Raw genomic sequence first — 20,772 nt, forward strand, 5'->3', positions numbered from 1 at the left:
CACAATCTAACCAATTAATAATAGCATACCTCCTACGGACACAATTGGGTATCTATTGGGTAATATTCGGAATCCATTCATTTCTTTTGTGTTTTACGCACATTGCAATGGCTTGGAAGTGAGGAGGTTACCAATTGTGACAAGTTGATCTATAAATGAGTGCGGTGTACCTTCCTCTCTTTTCTTTTCTTGCCTTCAACTGTATTCCAGAGTCTATGGCATGTAACTTTTACATGGCTTATAACAAAATATTACGACGACTGTATGTGTTTGGAAGTGAAAAGGGTAGAAGAGGAATCCGATATTTCTTACTCAGCCAGGCCACCGAAAGGACATCTACCTCCATTAAGCTAGTTTGTGGAGTCAAAAGCGCCCCAAAATGTCTCACAGCAGAATAGAGAAGACCACTAACTACATCCAGGATGAAGGTGAGATCATGCAGGTGGGATTCTCCTCAAATTTTCTTAGCCCAAAAAGCAGCTGCGTGAAAAGGCACACCTTGTGATATTGATAAAAACATTGCCAGGAAGAGCACTGCTGTAGTGGTTGCTACCAGAAAGGGCCAGGAAATGAAGAAATGCTGAGAGGGCCTATGGCGATGATACAGTCACAAAACACTGGACATTCTTAGGAGGCCACCTAGCTCCTGAGGAGAAAGTCTCCTAGCTCACCACATTTCTAAGGAGAATCCTGGGAAAGGCTTGGCTGGACCACCATGCTGAGCTTCACGACCATGAATACCAGCACAGTGGTGAGTAGGATTCCCTTTCGCTTGCTGCGTGTGATGACAAACTTGCTCACACAAAGGAAGGTCTAACCCCGTCCAACTTTTGAAATACCAAGTTAATGTATCTTGTTGCAGGTGGATTATTTTACACAAGTAGTGCACAATTGTTGCAGCATGCTGTTAGCACAGTGTACTCTCTCACAAATTCCCAGATGCATGTGCATACTTTTAATGGCATGCAATGTGCTTGCCTAAAATATATGTCAGCACCAACTCAGAAAAGACATGGGGCCTGATTAGGATGGCGGTGAGACCGCCACCGTTACAGCCTGTCGGTGGCGGTCTCACCGCCATCCTAAGCAATATCCCCGCCCGCCATCCTAATGTGGCGGGCGGGGATATTGCTTAGGATGGCGGTGAGACCACCACAGATGGTGAGTTGGCGATCGGAAAGACTGACCGCCACACATTCGACGGGCTCCTTGAGCCCGCCAGTGCATCCGAGGGAATTGTATTCCCTACAATGGTGGGGATTACAATGTCCCTTTGGGGGCCCGTAGCGGGACCCCCATCCCCCCTGCACTCCAGACATGGGACTTAGGGGGCTCCTATGGTGTCCCCCTACATATCCCTGCACCATGTGGCAGGCACCGCATGGTGCCTGCCTAGTGCAGGAATATGTGCAGTGTCCTCTTTTTGTCTTGCGGCGTATGCTGTAGCCAGCAGCTCATGCTGCATCACAAAGCATAGGCATTGCGACTGCCGTGGTGGCAGTCGCATTGTAATGCCTATGTTGGGATCACCGACAGACTGTCGGGCAGTCCCGTTTCCGATACGGTGGTGGGCGGAATTAAGTCCGCCCGCTATCGTAATCAGCCCCAAGATCACAAAGCCTGAATTGAATGCAAAACTGTAAAAGAAACAACAACACACAAAAAACCTTTATCAGTCGAGTGACTGATGCATACAGTAGGATGTAGAGCAACATGCCTCTTGGTGAAAAGATGAAAAGCAGCCATGTATTTATGCTGCACCGTTGTTAGCTGTCATCATATCTTTCTTGTCACAATTATTTGTGCATATTGTGCAATATCTTCAACCAGTCCTGTCAAATGGCTAGGGTAAGCAAAGCAACCATACTTGTGACACTTAGGTCTAGTGCTTACATCCTATGTGTGGGGAGGATGCCCAGATATGGGTTCTGCACTGACTGTGCAACAAAACTCAAGCAATACCTGACGGATAAAGAGTAACTAGGCCGAAACCAGTCAGTGGTTGCTTGTCTTGGAAGTCGAACAAGACGTGGCTTGGTGTTTCGAGATGGACTGCTCTATTGGAGCAGGGCCAAGGGTACTTTTCATGTGTTTGGTCTCTGTCTGAAGTGGCATACTGGGCGAAGAAAGATGGACTAGAACGCAGCACCAAGCAATTGCAAGTGGCTAAGACTTTGACAAACAGTCCACACATCGCCTTTGTGTTTGCCCTAGTGCTTGTCACCAGATGTAGACAGAAGGAACTTGTTGAGGGCAGTGTATGTTGCCAAACAGAGCTCATGACCCATGTGACAGGAGGGGATCCTTGTCAGTTACCTTTATGACTGACTATGTTAATCGAATGTTTTGCGTTCTCTACTAAATATGTCCACATGAGTTGTACTTTCTGTAGCATCTCATCTAGTTCGGCACATCTTTGTAGATGGCCTCTTTGCACTATATTGTCACAGTGGGCAGCAACTAGGCAGGGGAAAGTCATTAGGCACTGCTTCAGCCACACAGGACCTCGGCAGCAGGTCAAACAGGCAACACCGAAGAGGTATAAGAGGAGTTGAAGATGCGGGGAGAGACAGTATTCCAATTAAAGCCTTGAAGATCATCATCGTGTTACTGGGAATCAGACATTGAGTGGGACATGGTGTACCTCAATACTGCCATAGGCCCAGAGGACAGTGTGGTGAGTGGTTTTCTGGCCAAATGGTTTTGAAGAATGACAGCACAACATAACCTCTTTCTCTCCCAGCCATTCTGAACACAAAACAAATTATACACATTTTTTTAATCTCATTACTTTGACCTGGCAGTGAAATGAAAGATTTATGAGAATGCAAAAAGGTTGACTAATTTCTTCAGCTTTTTTCACAAATCAGATGACTTTTTAAACTTATTGTTAACAAAATGTTGCCCAATGACGCAGAATGAGGTGCATATAACCAATGCTCTGATTTATAGTTGCAGCTACACATTTTTTACAATATCTTAGCGCTTTGTCTGTTTATTTTCTACCAGCATTTACACATATATTTGCAATCGAATTATAATTAAAAATGCTCACTTATATGTATCCTATGATTTCATGAGTGGTCTTTTTTAGGTTTATATTCAGTGTTGTGTGATTTAGTCCATAATTCTTAGCAACCACTTTGTGTTTACTCTGTCTTAAAAAGTTGCCATGGATAAAAGTTGAGAAAACAAAAGATTACATTTCTTGGGGAATACAGTGCAAATCCATGTGTTCCTGACTACTTGTACGCAGCCAGATCAAAAGAATAATAATGCATATCATCGCGTCTCTACATAGCTGGCCCACTAAGAATGCATGCACGGTTTAACAAACAGAGTAGTTTACCGTTTCCTTATGTAGCACTACCCAAAAACATCATTTTACATCTGAGAACGCATGTAGTGTGTGTGTGTATATATATCTGCTGCTCTGATCTACAAGGCTTTATTCTCATTTCCACACATAGGAAAGAAAAGGAAGACAGAGGTCATTATTCTTACCATGAAGGAGAGTGATAGGATGAACAATGCCTCCCTCTGCTTCAGGTCTTGGGTTCGTCATCATCTGCCCTATTTGAACCAGTGCTGCGGACTGATCCATATTTAGGTGAAACATATCTATAGTCTCCTTGGCTAGTCCAAGCACAGCTTCAGAAGTGAGTAGTCCGCCCAATTGTGTCCTAGTCAAGCTCATAGCTGGTACTACAAACTTCCTTCTTTGAACTTTACCAATACTGTCTTCATTAGTCGACCTAAAAAAAAGCAGAAAGCACACTTGAATTCGGATGCAGTAGAAATACTGCACTTGCTAGACCATCATGAGTGGAAACAAACATTTGCAATGCAATAGGACTCGCATTTACGCGATACCTATTGCATTGCATCACAGACAACAGGGGGGGGGGGAGCACGGACAACGGGAGTGCGGGCGGGGTGAGGGGGGAGAAGGCACGGACAAAGTAGTGCTCACAGTCTAAATAACACGTACCCTACCGTGTAACACTCAAAGTAAAGGGGCCAGTAGCCATGGGAGGGTACAAATTACAACATGGCCATAATAAGGAGGGACTAACAAGCCTCATAATCAATCAGAAGGCAGCATTTACAAAAGACAATGACTCAAGCCAATTAAAAACATGGGCGGAGAGTGGGCGGAGCTTCCACTGCATACTCCACTACTACATGTCTACTACTACATGCCTCGCAAAGCGAGCAGCGCATGCACGCTGCCACTATAGGCATGATCTAAAAAGTACAACAAACTTCAAATCCTGTGGAAAATTGTGATTTTGGACGTGTATTTCGGAGAGAACAAAAGAGAGACCCTACATTTTAATTGTTTTTTACCAATTTAACACAGCAAATGTTCAATCATGTTGAGGCTAGGACTTTTAAATTCAAAATGTCAGCCGCACTTCAGCACTTTGTAGTTCATATATTTAAATTCAAGTCTGTCTTCTAATTTGAGGTGGAACAGCGTTTCCATTCTAGCTCCACAATGTTTATTATGGTTTAATGAAGTATAGAAGAGAGGGCCAGAGGGGCTAAGAATGTTAAGAGTCGCAAATGCTCCAATTCGGTATTTGCTATAGTTAAAATGTTTTTTCTTATATACTAAACCCACTTTAGGAGTCGGAATCGGAAATGTTTTTCTGACTCCTATAATTGGACTCCAAATGGACACTGATTTTGCAGGGGCGTGTGGTATGCGTCCCTACCAAATACTGAATCCGTATTTTATAACTCAATGTTTTACCATCAAAATTTGTTTGCAAAACATTGATTCTGTACATAAAAACCTCACAGGGGATAGAAATGCATTCCCTTTGTGAATGTAAAAAAACAAAGTTCATTAGGGACCACTTCCAACATCTAAACAAATAAAGTAAATCTATTTTTAAACGCAGTCCCATTTCTTTGAGGAAAACAGCAGTATTTTAAAAAAAGTTTGCTTTATTAAAAAGCAATCACAGATATGGTGGTCAGCTGACCCCAGCCAACCATTATCCTTTTGAAGGCCTCCAATCATAGTGAGATGTAATTAGTGACAAACCTCATTAAGATCCAAGAGGTAGGTAGGATTGCAACTCCCTAAGGTTTGGAATTTTAAGAATTCTTTTCTAGTCACAACAATACTTGTTGCAAATTGCGACCAGTATTTTGACACCCAGTGACTAGAACATCTGGCTCTTAATTTCTCAGTACTTGTGCTTTACCTCCTATTTTTGCTTGATTTCACAGGACAACACATGCTCTGGTTTCTGCACAAGTAGATTAAAAACCTCTCTTCTCATGAGGCTCTGGATAGTCCTCTATTGAACAAGAGAGAACACAATTCTCTCTGTAAAGTGTACTATGAGCACAGAACAGCTGAAAAACATTCACATAGCTCATTAGATGCCATGCTTTTGAACATTTATTTAAAATTTCCATGTAACAGAAGAGTGAAATTGAACATGAAAATTCACAGTTCTACGAAAGCCGGATACACACACACTATCACATGAGGTAATAAACATCCATACTGTCCCTCACTATACCACCCTAGTGGCTCACATACATACCAGTGAGTTAACACTGGTATTTTTTTTTTAACTCATCTGTTTATTGTTCTAATGTTTGTTTTCAAACAGACAATTAAAACAATCAACTGTGGTACCCAAATACAGCAGTCGTATGTTATACCGTAAATGCAAAGTGTTGTAACCACATTACCAACATGATATTATTAGACAGACTATTTCAGGTGTCTATACTTCCGGAAATCCAGGGCCCCCATACCTTCTGGTGTTTGCTTACACAACCTCACCACTTATAAATCTCTTTCTCAGCATTACTTCAATAAGTCATGCCTCTGGACCAAGTTGTCAAGGATAGCGGCTCAGTGGATGTCCAATTACTGGCAATGTCTCGTTTGGCCACAAGAAAGCTGATGCCCCCCGCAATGTTCTTTGACTGTGTGAGTCTGCCCAGCACTTCATAACACCAAGCACTGCCACCTTAGGGTCCATTACATTAGGTATGTATAGTATATTGACTAGGACATCATGTACTTTCCTCCAGGAAGGGACAGTGGCACATCCAGATCATATGGTAGAATGTCCCTTTGGAATCACTGCAGCGTGTACATTTCGAGCAGGGGAACTTAACCTTTTCCATTGCCTTTCACTGCTATAGGATGTCTAGTGGAAATAACTGAACAGAATCATCCCTACGTTGGAGGGAATAGTGAACGGCCAAGCCACTATTTTGGTCTCCTGCCACTCGTCATCTTGCAATCCCTTCCACATGTTCAACCCAATACTGGTATGCCTATCTTTCTTTCCATCACAGGGAGGGGCGCATCTTTTCTACCCTGTGGGATAAACCCAGAAGAGTTCTGCACCTACTCCATGGAAGTATCTCAGTAGGTTGTGAGGTGCAGTGTGAGAATAATTCCTCCTTGTGCCTCTCTGTGGGGTTCACATAAAATGTTGGGCGTACCCCTTATGTCCACCTTTATGAAAGTGTGAGGCAAAAGACTGGGCATGATAAATAACTAATACGTGAAAACAGTGAGTGCAAGAGGAATACTAGAGAGCAAATAGTTATTTAAATTGATATGGAAGATGATGTCAATTCCACCTAACAGTTTAGGTTGGGAAGTTCAGCGGGTCACTGCGATACCTAGAACAACTCATATCAGTAAGGTAGCTGTGAATGAAGAAATAGCTGTAAACATGTGAAGAGAAGCAATGTTGAAGCAAACACATGCCCTTTGCTCCATCTTAATGGGCTCCCAGGAGAGGGGCAAAGCTGGCTAAAGAATGGCCAAGGTCAGAAATTTGGGGTAGTGGTACCATAAGTGTGTTCCATTAGGTTATGACGTATCTGGAGGTACAAGAATAAGATGGGATCAGTGAGACCAGGGGACAGTAGACTGACATCACAGGGACATTTGTAGTGGATGGGCAGTGCTTTGTTCACCCTAAGTTGGCAGGGTATGCCCAGACGTGAGTCCCTTGCTCACTTTGCCACTGGATTCAAGCAGCCTGGCTGATGAAGGGTGTTACCCCGAACCGGTTCCAGGTTGCTTGTTTCCGGTCCAGGGAAGTCCTGGCTTGGCAGTACGGGCTGGTCTGTTCCCATGAGGCACAGGGTTCAAGATATGATTTGCACATGGATGAGTCTGAGCTGGGGTGGCGAAGTGAGCTAAAGGAAAATTATGGATTCTACCCAGATCTGTGACTGGGGGTGAGTGTCTGAAAAGTTTAAGCGCTCCGTTCATCATTTCGTTATTTGTCTTGTTCATTCACTGCAAGCCTCTTGTCTTTGAGAAAGAAAGAAAGAAAGATAGAAAATAAAGTAAAAAGAGGATAACTTAATACAGAACAGTTTCAAATAAACACAATCCGCTATGCTGTGAAATAGCAGCAGTCAGAAAAGCAAAACACGGGAATTTACAACAGCATTGGCAGGAGATGGGATCTGATAAAGATGGATTGTGCCCTGTGGTCAAATCAGAAGCGTCCTGCTATCACATCCGGCTCTAAACACGAAGGCAACACTAAAGTAATTATAACGTAAAAACCAAAACACTTGCACTGAAGGGAACTAGCTTGTGTGTGGATGTGCTTCTTGTGAAAGAGCAAAATGCAGTCACTCAAAGTAAGATAAACAAATGACACAACACAAGGAATTTACAACAGTATTAGCAGGAGGCAGGAACTGGCAAAGCTGGAATGTGACCTGTGCTCTCATCTGGTAGAAAACATCCTGCTATCACCTCAGACTCTAAACACAAGGGCAAAACTAAAGTAACAATAAAGTAAAAACAGAAATACTGGCAACTGGCACTGAATGGATCTATCTTATGTGCAGATGTGCTCATTGTGAAAAGAGCAAAATGAAGTCACTCAAAGTGAAGTAAACCAGTCACTGAGGTAGACTGACCCATTGCCCTATTCTGTATGCTGTAGTGGGTGGAAACAAAATGGAAATGACAACAACAAACCAATGGATGATGAGAGGTGGTTGAAAGCCCCTTTAAATAAGTATATAATACATATAATTTTAGTAAATCAAAAGGTCTTAGCTAACGCCAGACCTGATGATGAAAGGAAGAGCAAAGTAAGCAAGAGAAGAAAGAAAGAAATAAGAAAACATAAGACTGTAAAGAAAGAGTGGAAGAACGAAATGGAAGTCAGGGAAAATAATAGTGAGCAGAAAGAATGAAATGTGAAAAAAATAAAGAATGAAAAACAAGTGCAAGTAAAAAAGGAAAGGTGAAGAACGAAAACAAAATAAAGAAAGAAAAGTATAATGAGAGAGAAAAACAAAAGAAAGACAGGGTGTAAAGGAGGGAATTTGTAAAAGAAGAAAAGGTAAATGAACTAAAAGATAGTGAAATGAAAAGGAAGAGGGAGATTGAAAGAGGCCACAGGGAAGAAAACAGAAAGGGAAAAGCAACCTAAAAGTAACTAGACAAAGAAAAGGAAAGAGAAAACATGAAAAAGGCAAGAAAAACAGGAATATAAGGAGACAAAGAAAGCAAAAGGTGAACAGAATATGGAAAAGGAAAAATAAGGAAAGATAAAGACCGTAGGTGAGGAAGAGAGAGTACAAGGGAAACAGAAGTAAAGAAAAAAGAGGCAAAATGAAAAAGGAATAGGAATAAGAAAATACGAGAGATATTAACAAACAAACGATGACGTGGAAAAAATGAATTAGGAAGAAAATCACTGAAATGCAAGACATTGAAAAAAGTGAGAGGAAACAAACACAGAAAGAAAGTAATGGTGATAGGAAATGGCATGACTGCATATTAGACAGTGGCAAAAAAATCTAGCCAAGGCTCTTCCCACAGTCGAAAGATGTTGTGTGCCACCTTGGAATGTATCCACTATTTGTGATCCTCCAAGAGTCACCAGATGAGCTTGCCCGCCCTAGCATTTAAAGATTTTAACAGGTACTTCACGGTCAGGGAGATGTCCTCACACTCCAGCCAAGTCCAGAGTTAAGGGACCTCTTGGCAATGGACCCAAAATCCCACTCTGCCTTGCTTGCCGCAGTTACACTTTGCAGTGGTGTTGTCCATGAGAACATGCACCAGGCTCCTCTTAATAGAAGGCAGGGAGGACTTCAACACCAGACGGAAGGTCCACAACTGTAACAGATAAATGTGGAGCTGGGTTTTCACTGGAGACCAGAGAACTCTGATCACCACCTCTCCCAGTTGACCAACACAGCGGGGATGCATCGTCAACATCATAGCAATGGGGGGAAGGGTGAGAGGTCTGCCACTGGTCAGGTTGTGGTCTACCAGCCACCATTGCAAATCTCAGCACTTCATGGATGACATTCAACAGGTTTCTTCACGGCTAGTCCTACTGAGACTTCAAATCCCATTCCAGATCCCGCGTTTGCCACCTGTTGAAGTGGATAAGCAAGAAGTAAGAGGCCAGTAGGCCAAGTCTCAGAGCCAATCTCGCTGAAAGCGAGGACCAATGCTGAAACATGGGGATCATATCCCAAATGTCCTGGACTCGTTGAGATGGAGGAAAGCCCATGAACTGCACTGTGTCCAGAACTGCTCCAATAAAATGGAAGCCTCTGTGAGGGAGTCGTGTGTGACTTCAGCTCTTTGTTCAAGTACCCTCACTGTCGTCTGGAGGTGGTCTACACTAGTGCCCATAGCACGCCCCATGAAGTGAGTACTGTCCATGCCAGCCCTAATGACATATTTATCCCCCATTCAATGGCAAAAGAGGCTAAAACTCCTAGCAAGACCTCGCAGGCCATGTCCTAAAGGGCGTGAATATACCATCCTAACAGGCAGACCACACTGAATGACCTTACCACCAATCTGGCAGAAGAGAACATGACTTCCGAATACCTCAGTATCAGGACTCACCTGAGGTTTCTTCAGGAACGAGATAAAGGAGCTGAAGAGCAAGTCCCCACTTCCCTTTTACACTTAGAATGCCCAACTCAGTCAAAGCAAGACCACTGTACAAGGGGAAGAGGGGAAACAAGGGAAGGAGAAATGATGAAGGTCCCTCGGGTAACCAGGATAGCAAGACATCACCACTGGGAGGTATGTGCGACCCAGAAATAGAGAAAACAAGTAAGATTATGTAAGAGGAAGACTGTAGCAGATTGTGTGCAATAACTAAGTACGTAATATCTGTACTACCTGATTTATTCCCCTTTCCCACTATAATCCAAAAGGCTTCCCTCGGTATTCAAAATAAATCTGTACTGAAAAGATGCAATACAAACACAGAGATAAGCCAGTGTAAACATATCCCTTGTGCAATTTAAGAGTGTTTTGCAACTTGCTTACCCTTAAAGTAGAGATTGGAAAATAAAAATATACCCCATCAACATCATCATTATAAGGTAGACCAGAGCTCGAGGTAAAAAGCAGATGAAACCTCTGAGAAAGGCCTCGGGGAAGGGGAAGTGTACTGTTTTGTCTAAATTACAGCAAACAGGAAGCGGGTGTACTGGAGTGGATCAAGGAACAACCTTGGGTTCAGCTTGAGGTCTGACAACAAAGTCAGCAGAGGTTCGACCTCTGGCTCAAGCAGGATCAGCATCAGTGGAGAAGGAAGCAGCACAGATCTTGGGGTGGAATGAAAGTCAGCACTAGAGTTGATGTAGAACCAGAGGCCGGTTTGAAGAGCACAGACAGGGCCGGGGCTAAATCCATTGGCAGTAACACAACTGGAGGCTCCTGTGGATTCTCACGGCCTGAAGGAGTGCCAGAATAAACCAAAAGGCTACTAACAATATGCAGAGTGGACTGCTTAGAGGCCTCTGCTGGCTGGGGCATTGCCAATGGGCTGGAATATTCTGGGTGCAATGGGACCAGCTGAGGAAGTGGCTCTATGATCACAGATCGGGAACAAGATCTGTTTGCACACTACTTTTATTTGGACAGAGTGGCTGGATGGGGTCAAGTTCCACTTCGATTTCTGATATTTCTTTTTAGATTTTGATTTGGACTTACTGGATGACCTTGATTGAGAAGAGGACCTGTCTCAGGAGCAGCCTCCAGAGACGGGACAAGCCCAAGCACTTAACCTGGGGCAAGAGTGGGACCTGCGCGAGATCCACAACTTCTTTCAATATTGGCCAACATAGAGCTTTGATTTACAGTACAAGAGCCCCTTAGGGAGAATGAAGGCAGATTCTTCTCACAACTCTGAGTCGTGCCACCGAGCCCAAACACCAGAGTCACAACTCATGCAAGTCCATCTCTGACATCGGTTTCCTGCAGTCATGGCACAGTTTGAACCCTGATGAAAAGGGATGATAAGCTACCTTTATAAGTGTTCACAGCAAACTCTTGTTGGGCCAGAGATTAAACAAATAACAGAACTTCAGACAGTCTCATATGTAAGGCGTAGGCTAGCTATTCATCACACCAGATGAGAGCCCAGTGGCCTGAACATAAAAATTCGATGGAATGGTGGTGAGCAGCCGCAAAGAGATCCAGCTCTTCTGATGAAGATTAAAGCCGCTTAGTTGAATATGCTCAATTTTCATGCATGGAGGTGAAATTGTGCAGATCTGGGCGAAACACCCTGCCTTTATGTTGGGACAGCAGATCCAACAAAGTGGAGGGCATGTGCTTGCAGTCAGGATTTCAGAATACCAATCTACAGCCCCTGACCAGGAATGTCAGGGTGGGCTTTCCTCAGTCTCATCTGATGTTTTTCTGGATCCACAGGAATGAGTAAAGGAAAGTGGAGTCTCATCAAACACGTAACACATTTGCTAGAGATCCTTGAGGAGGAAACTCTAGCACACAGAAGACCAAACAATGCTTATTTTTGTCAGTAACAAATATGTCTACAGAGAGAACGTCCTAGTGAGCAAATATACCCAGAGCCACCAGATGCGACTTGTGGTCGGGCTAGATGACACCTACTGAGTTTGTCTGCCTTAAAATGAGAGATCCCACCAGTTGTTCACCATGACGGAAATGCTATGAAGTACCAGACATCACCAATGTCTCACAGCCTCTAAAAGAAGGGCACAAGACATCACTCTGCCCTGCTTATTGATGTAGTACATAGCGGTTGTGTACATCAATCACCTTGATTGTTTTGTACTTGATAAAGGGTAAAAAGGCCATTAGTGCCAGCCAAATGGTTCACAGGTCTGAATGTTTATATGATGCTACTATTCCCTCAGACACAGAGACCCTTGACTTCCACATTGAACAGGTGCCCTAACCATCCCAGAGACAACACATCTGTCACCACTGTGAGCGGACACATCCGACGTACACCAGTAAAGGTTCCGAGCTGCTTTGCTGGCCATGCAGTCCTGGTTGAAAAAGTATTCTCAGTGCTGGGCCTATTAAAGTCGAAGATTTGTCTAGTATGGCCCAGCTGGATGTATGATGCCAAGAGCCCAAGAAGACTGAGAACCATCAAAGGCAGAATAAACACTTTCACTTGAAGCATCAGGATCACAGACTGAATGTCCTAGACTCGTTTTGGGGGCGGAAAGGACATGTACAGAATGGAATTTATGAAAGGAATAGTGCAGAGGTTGAAGATGAGATTCTGGCTCATTGATGGAAAACTCCAGGGTTTGGGTGGTCTGAGACTAGCTGCAGGAAGCCTACCTTCAACAGGCAGTCATTACTGTATGACAATACATGTATCCACAACCTGCAGAATGCTCCAACCACCAATAAGATCTTTGTGAACAACCAAGAGGCCAATGTAATGCCAAAGGGCAGGAAAGTGAATTGAAAGGGATTTGACCCCACCATAAAGAATGGATATTTTATTTGGGACAGGAGGATCGGTACCTGAAAGTACAGGTTCGGCATGTCCAAAGACACCATCAAGTCCATGGGGCGTGAGGCAAGCAGAACTAGGGTAAGAATTTTCATCTTGAACTTCTCTTTTCTGCGGTCCAAACTGCCTCAGTCCCAGGTCTATTTTGGGGACAAAGAGGTTCCAAAATTAGAAATTTAATTCCCCTCTCCACATTGGGAACCTCCCTGATCACATCCCTGGCAAATAACATCAGCATGCCTCGTCAGAGAATATCGGAATGATCTGGCATATCAGCATGATCTACCGACGTTTGGGTAAAAGCCGGAGGAAGACTGAGGAAAGCGAGGATGGATGTTAGACAAAGGAAGGATGTAACCAAACTGAGCAATCTGAAGGACCCATTGGACTGATTTAATTGAGAAACAGCATGGCAGATAATGCTGGGTTCTGTCCCTACAGTTCCCAAATAGTCGATGGATGAGGCCTTACAGAGGTTTGACGAGTGTAGCGGTAGAACACAAGCAACAGGATCAGTTATATTTAGGCCGAAAAGTAAAATATATTTTGCTGTGCCCAAACCATCCAGCACTGTCTGGGTAAAAAAATGTAATACATTTTCAGGCCACACAAGTAAAACCTCACTTGCCAGGTTCCAACGGGTGTGAGTGTAGTGACCCAGAAGACAAACATCATTCAAGGAGCCAAATGCTATATTGGCCAAAGAAAAGACACTTTTGCCCATAGCATTTATTTGTTTTGATTCTCTGTACAGTGAGGCACTAGAAAATGGTTTGGGTTACCTTTGTTTATGGACGCCTGAAATAGAACACCCAAAGGAGTAGGATTTTGTTGTGTCAGGAATGATGGATACCCTGATGCGTGCCTGTGTCATGCTGAAAGGCAATTCACAGGCGAAGTTGAGCAGGCTTAAATCAGGCAGACATGATGGAGTCAGGGCGTTGTTAAAAAGGAACAAGGATTTTGAAGCTGAATACTCGAGCCAAGACATTTCAGTTAAGTCAGCTTTAAGTCGACACATCGGCATATGCAAATCCAGTGCATCTGCAACACTACACACCACCACCACAACCGAAGCCCTCTCTTCTGCTGGGAGCCCCAATGACGAAACAAATTTTGTTACTGGTGAAGTATTCAATACTTTAGTATTTGGAAGATCAACATACTAGCCAACATCAATGTAATGAGGAGGGAGCAAGAGATAACCCTTTTCATCATCTCCATTGCGGAGAACATGCTCAAGGCTTTAAACAGCATCAGGATCTGAGCCACAAAGAGCCTCAATGGTGTGGAAATACTGCAGACGAGGCAAGGGCACAGGAGAAGAGTCATCCACAACTAAAAGTTGGGCCTTGCTTATGGTTTAACTTGCACATGCTGAAGCCAGCTCTGAAATCCGCTTCTGAGTCCAATCTGGACTTGTGGGCAGTGAAGATGAAGGAAGAATTAGCAGAGTCTGTGGCAGTCTGCTGTTCTGAATTGAGACACTGCCTGGCGCCAAAAGTGGAGCAGGCTTATTGTGACTAGAGCAGACAACGGCAGTAGAAGCATATTGATATAAGCCCAAATGGAGGTTTTGATGGATGTGTGGGGTCCGAAAGCATGCCAGAGGCCACTTGATCCGAGGAGCCAAAAGGTGCACCTGAATGGTACTATCATAAACAACTGCAATACGGACTCCTTCAAGGATGCAAGTTGCTGAAGAGTTGACGATGGCCATGGGGAACATTGGCTCCAGAATCGGTTTTTGATCCTAATTGGAGTCAGTTTCTTCATGCCTACTATGTGACCTTTCCCTGGAGTGCGTGCATCCGTATGTGGAAGAGCTTCGTTTTTTACACTTTTTCTTTAACTTGTGTTGGACTTAGCCCTTTTTGCAGGGTTATCCCCAGACTGTTGCCTTCACTACCTGTTTTCTGAACCCATTTTTGTTTGCTTTTAGGACTCTGCACACTTTACCACTGCTAACCAGTGCTATAGTGCTTTTGCTATCTCCTTTAAACATGGTAGAATTGGCTCACACCCAATTGGCGTCTTCCATTTAAGTCCCTAGTAAAGTTGTATTACATGTAGCCAGGGCCTGTAAATTAAATGCAACTACTGGGCCTGCAGGGCTGATTGTTTCACCCACCTAAGTAGACTTTTAAACATGTCTCAGGCCTGCAATTGCAGCCTGTGTGGGCAGTTTTCAAACTACCATTTTTTTTGACCTGACTAAATAAACCGTTTTGCCAGGAGTAAACTTTCCATTTTAAAACATATATGGTATCCCTACGGTAGACCCTACACAGCACAGAAGTCAGGGTGCCGTGTATTTACAAAGTTGGACATGTGCTTTTAACTTTTACATTTCCTGTTGGTGGAAAACTTTTACATTTGTTTCACATAATTGTGAGGCCTACCTCTCCCATAGGACAACATTGGGTTGGCTTATTACATTTAATAAGTGCTAACCTTTGATTGGGTACAGGTGATAGTTTCATGTTTGGTGTCCGAGAAATTGTAATTAAAAATTCTTGTTATTTGTAAAGTTGGATTTTAAGTATCATTTTTAAAAATGCCTCTTTCAGAAAGTTGGCATTTTCCTGTACTAAGCAATTGGTTCCTTTAGCCTGTACCTGGGTCACATGACTGGGTGTAGTTGGCAGCTGGACATTGCCTTGGGGACTGCAAATTCAAACTCGATTGCACATTTTACTCCTTGCTGAACTGCGTAGGTGTAAGGTGATTTATATAATCCAGTGAAAACAATACAGATTTTCCGGCAAGCAATACTATCCTATCTATGAACGCCCACTAATATCATAAGGCAAACATCAAATATCCCTGCAGATTGCATTCTGCAACTGGCTACCATTGCTCAGATAACGGGCAATGCACAATAGAGGTCTCACATGCATAGCCTGCTCACATGTGGATGTGCGTGTGAGCACCTGCACATGTGTAACACAGCCCAGTGCCACTTCACCTAGATGCATTGGAGCAGCAGTTTTATTTTAAAAGGTAGACAAGCTCAGTCCAATTACAGTGAATTTTTTGTTTGTGTGTTTCAGATAGTAGACTCACTCACAGTAAAAGTCAAAAACCATGGGCCCGATGTAGGTGGATGTGCATTTGCAAAAAGGCATTGCCATTGTGTGTGCTTTTGTGTCAATCAACTTATATTGCGTTTCCAAGTATTCCTCCCAGACAGTCACATATTAGGGGGATTAGGTGTACCTGGATGGGCCATCATTTGGCAGGATGGGGGAGGGAGGACGGAGCTGGGCACAGCCCCACTAGCAACTGAATAGGATGTGCCCTGCATTCACACAAAGGACTTGTTACCACTGCATTTTTCATATAGCCAGCTTGGAGCCAGGACAGAGGAGGTAGGCAACTTCAAGGACTTTAAAGGGAATTTACTAGAAAATTCACCAAGTATAAATAGTGGACCCTCAGACCCAACTCTTCAGTACCCTATTGGACCTGTGGACACTACAGAAGAAGGACTGCTGTGCTGCTTTGCTGCAAGAAGGACTGTCATTCTGCTGCCATGTAACTCTGCTGCCTGCTGCCTTGCATGCTGACTAAGAAGACTGGACCTGCACCCTTCATCCCAGGCTGAAGTGACTCCATGGGTCAGCCAGCTAACCTCCTATTGCGAGCTACAGGAACATCAGCTCCAGAGGCTCCCTACAAGTGCCCAGCTGACTGGCTGGCTGGAACGGTCTGAGCCCTGCTGGAGTGAATTTTTGATCCATTTGAGGTGCCGCTCAGGTCCTGGACACTTAGTGTGGCATCAGTTGAGCTCTCTCAAGAAAAGGAGAAATCCCTGAGTTTTGGGCTCTTCGCACCAAGATCTTGCAAACTGCCAAGGACTCTCAGCAGCACAAGACCTGCACATAGCGCTACAGCATCGACAGCTCGCAGTGACCGCCAACCCAAAGCTCCAGCAACGACCATCCACGACACACGACAGGATCTTTGACCTACAACTATGACCCTCTGTGACGTCCAGCCTTCTAGTCATACTAAATCAGTGACCATCTGTGACACTCTTTCTGCTCCTCACGACCCCTTCCATCGTGAACAGAACTTTTTGTGCTGGACTTTGAAGGTTACTCTTTCAGCGGGACTAACCTGGTCCTTGTATCCAGCCCATGCTCAATTGCATTTAGCCTAAACTTGTGACTTTCATCTGGTCTTGCACAACCAGATAGCCACAAGTGACGCTTTGTGCTTTTTGGTGCCATTTTCACTTAAATCCTTAAAACAGTATATCTCCTGTTAAATTTATTACATTTCACTTTTTCATTTTTTAAAATTGGTGTGGTGTCTTGTGTTGGGTTCTCAATTTATACTGTTTGAAGTGCTGCATAAATACTTTACATATTGCCTCGAAGTTAGACCTCACTACTTTAGTCAGAAGTTAACAGAGGGTTAAGCACAGGTTAATTTGGGGTTTGTGTTTCACCCTGACAAAGATTGTGGTTGCTGCTTGAGTAGGGTTTCACCTTCTCAACCAGTAACTCAAATTCTAACAACTTGTCCACAACTTTGATTTGAACTGAAGACCTGAAGTGAAGCAGACACTGTTTTTCATTCACAGTGACACAGAACTTGTCTTCCACTCTGTTGGACCTTTCAGCCCTAGGGTGGTCTCCCCTTCTATTTTTGTATTGTGCCTCATTTTTTCCACCCTCATTTTTATGTTGGACTAGGTCTCTGGGCGCCTTTTCATTGCCAATCAGTGTTAAGGTGCAGGTGCTCCCTTCTCCCAAGATGGCTGCCACAGACCCCTGCTACTGCAGGGTGGTCGTTTTTCATAGTAGCACCCTAGCTGCCAGGAGCTGGCTGGGACCCACAACAATGTTGCGACACCAGCCCGCCTTTTTGTCCCATAGGTAGAGTGGGGAAGCTCCTGGAATATGCTGGAACCTTCTAGAAGGGAGGTGGGGTTTTACTTTTGCCGCCTTGGCTAGAGGTCACCTGACCTAGGGCTACTTAAGAGTGGGAGGGAAACTTTTGTGGTGAGTTGGCCATTGGGGTGAAGCAGAGCTGGAAGAATCCACCAGGAGTGTAGGCGGTAGGGCCTAGCCAGGGACTTATGCCTCTGAGAGTGACAGGATTTAGGTACTGCCTCTTAAGTGAGTGAGGTGCCCTGTGAATCCCACTGATCTTGCCCAGTAGTAGGAGGACCCAGAGACTCTCTGCCAACCTGACTAGGAAGGACCTAGTCGCCCTCTCCATCCCTACCCCTGTAACAGAACCCCTTAAGGGCGCCAGATACATCTGCGCCAAAAGACTTCATCTGTCAACTGAGAACTGAAACCTAACTTTAAGAACTGAGACTGCATGACAAGAGCGAGCTGTAAGCCTTGAATGCCAGAGCTGAGACTGCGTGTCCAAGCTACCCTATTGAACAAAATACTAAGCCGATTGCCAAGTCACCGGGGATCGACCAGGTACTAGCGCTGTGACCCCCGCGCTCCCTGCCCTGGTCTGGGACCCCCGGCAGCGTGCTCCGCTGAGCACTTTACCCCCATCCTTAATTTGAGCCCCCCCCTGCGACGACGAAGCCAGCGCGCTCACCGCCGCGGCCTGGAGGCCTGGAGGAGTGCCCTGCTGTGTCGCGAGGCCCAGGTGAAGTCCGGGGCCCCGTCGCTGCCGTCGCAGCCGTGTGAGGAGGTGCGCAAGGTCGGGGCCGAGTTCCCCCAACGTCGTGAGGACGGACGCCTGCTGACGCCGAGACGGAGGTAAGCCCGGAGGCCGAGATCCCACCTGGTGCGCCCCCTGCTGGTCTGGAAACCACACCGCACTTGGCCCGGGTTGTCCCCTCCGTGGGAGTCCCGTCCCCTGCCTGCGCGACGGAGAGACCCCGCCGAGGGATCCTGTCCGTGTCCCCCCTTCTGTAATACTGAGCGCGGTGCTCTGTGAACTGCACCGGAGCATAGGGACCCGCTCCTCAAGTCCGGTCACCCTCCCCACTGGAAGCCGCCCAAAGAACTGACTGACATTCCCCTCGTGTGGCGCTTCACGCCACCGACCCTGCTTCCCCAGCCGGAGAGACCGGGACTGCGAGTAGCGCACTGTGTCATATGCTCTGCTCGAAAGTAAATTACATGCCAAGGAATGCGAGTAGCGCACTGTGTTATATGCTCTGCTCGAAAGTAAATTACATGCCAAGGAATGCGAGTAGCGCACTGTGTTATATGCTCTGCTCGAAAGTAAATTACATGCCAAGGAATGCGAGTAGCGCACTGTGTTATATGCTCTGCTCGAAAGTAATTACATGCCCAGGAACGAGAGTAGCGCACTGTGTTATATGCCCTGCTCGAAAGTAATTACATGCCCAGGAACGCGAGTAGCGCACTGTGTTATATGCTCTGCTCGAAGGTAATGATATGCAACTGATTACGAGTAACGTGTTGTGATAACTGTTCTACGCAAACGTTTCCACATGCAACTGATTGCGCGTAGCGCTGTGTTTTATATGCCTTGCTTCACAGTACTAGGGGCCAGTGGTCACGAGGAGCGCTCAGTTCGACAGGCGCCATGTTGATGAACCCAATGTTCCCCCTTACAAGTATTACGCTGTGTTAGACGGCCTGTTCAGGGAAAGACTTCACATAAGCGCGCACCGCGCTAGAATCTCCTGCATTTAACCAGCGGGCGTGGGTACATGAACGAGGTTAGGCACTGCATAGATATCACCCAGAGTGTCGCATGTACTGAACAATGGTATTATGATTCATGTATTACCTTGTTATTTCCTGAACTGCAACTGACCAGCTTTACTTGGATAAACTTGAAGTATTTGCATAATTTAAACGGTGTGGCGTCCCTTATTGTGTGTGACTCTAGTCCATGAGAAGCGAGTGGTGTATGGTTGCTTAACACATAGCCCTCTGGTTGCCCGACCGGCTCGCGCCACGTTACCGCCCTTAGGGCCTGGTGACCCCAGGTTCCTACATTGTTGGCTAGCGGTGGGATCCTTGGGACTTGTGACCATACAGCACCCTTCCGTGAGGCGAAGGGCGCCACAATTAAACGCCTATCCTACATTTTTTTTGTTCCACAGCTCAGAAACCATTGTTGCTGGATCATTAGTTCCACTGTCCAGGTAGAGAGTGCAAGAAACCTGGTTAGCCACTAACTGTTGCCTACACCCTAGGAATTTTCTCCTTAGAGTCTAGGTCCCCACCTGCCAGAATGGAATCCCGGTTAGCTGACCTCGAGGGGTACACAGTGAAGCAACTGAGGGAGTTCGCGCAGGAGTTGGGGGTGCCTGGGATGCGGAGGGCCAAAGCGCCGGAACTCCGTACCGCCATTAGGGCATGGGTAGAAGCCCACCCAGAAGGGAGAGGGGATGAGGGACAGGGGGCGCCAGATGCACCTCAGGAGGAGAGCGCCCAAGAAGTCATAGACATCGTAAACATAGAGGAGTCTGAAAATGTGCCCCCAGGGAGACGTTCTGGGGCCAGTAGTAGGACAGGGTCTAGTAGGAGCGCGTCTCCAAAGGAGTATGAGGACAGAAGGGAAGAGAGGCAATTAAGATGGGAACTAGCCAGATTGGAACAAGAAAGGGAGAATAAGAAATGGGCAATGGAGGAGAAGAAGCTGGCGCACGAGCTTCAGTTAAAAGAGCTGGAGTTACGCGCCCTCCAATTGAACGCGTCTAACAAAGACAATGGTGGCAGCATACCCAGGGAACCTCAAGAACCAAAATTCTACCTACCCAAAGAAGTCATAGCCAATTATACATTAGGGGATGACATCATGAAGTGGTTGGAGGCATACGAGGTAGCCTTAACGGCCCATGGGGTACCCGAGAGTAACTGGGGAGGTGGTCTCTACCGGTATATACCTCCCACTGTTAGGGACACCCTGTTATATTTGGCCAAGGCGGATCAGGTTAAGTACGCCCCCATGAAAGAGGCCTTGTTAAAGAAGTTTGGCCTGAACCCCGAGAAGTATAGGCAGAAGT

At 45.4% G+C, this 20,772-nt stretch overlaps 1 protein-coding gene across 5 annotated transcripts in view; it reads right to left on the minus strand.

Annotated features, from left to right (window-relative positions):
• Positions 1-20,772, minus strand: part of ZGRF1 (zinc finger GRF-type containing 1) — a 619,324-nt gene that overhangs the window by 170,550 nt on the left and 428,002 nt on the right. For all 5 annotated transcript variants that reach the window (XR_014978114.1, XM_085641436.1, XM_085641435.1 and 2 more), the window contains one exon: positions 3,505-3,755. Coding sequence is in view for 4 of the 5 variants with exons in the window: in XM_085641436.1 (XP_085497562.1) it covers positions 3,505-3,755 (251 nt within the window). In the remaining variant the exon portion in view is untranslated. The remainder of the gene's footprint in view (positions 1-3,504; positions 3,756-20,772) is intronic.

The sequence above is a fragment of the Triturus cristatus genome, chromosome 2_2 (assembly GCF_964204655.1).
Source record: "Triturus cristatus chromosome 2_2, aTriCri1.1, whole genome shotgun sequence".
NCBI classification, from domain to species: domain Eukaryota; kingdom Metazoa; phylum Chordata; class Amphibia; order Caudata; family Salamandridae; genus Triturus; species Triturus cristatus.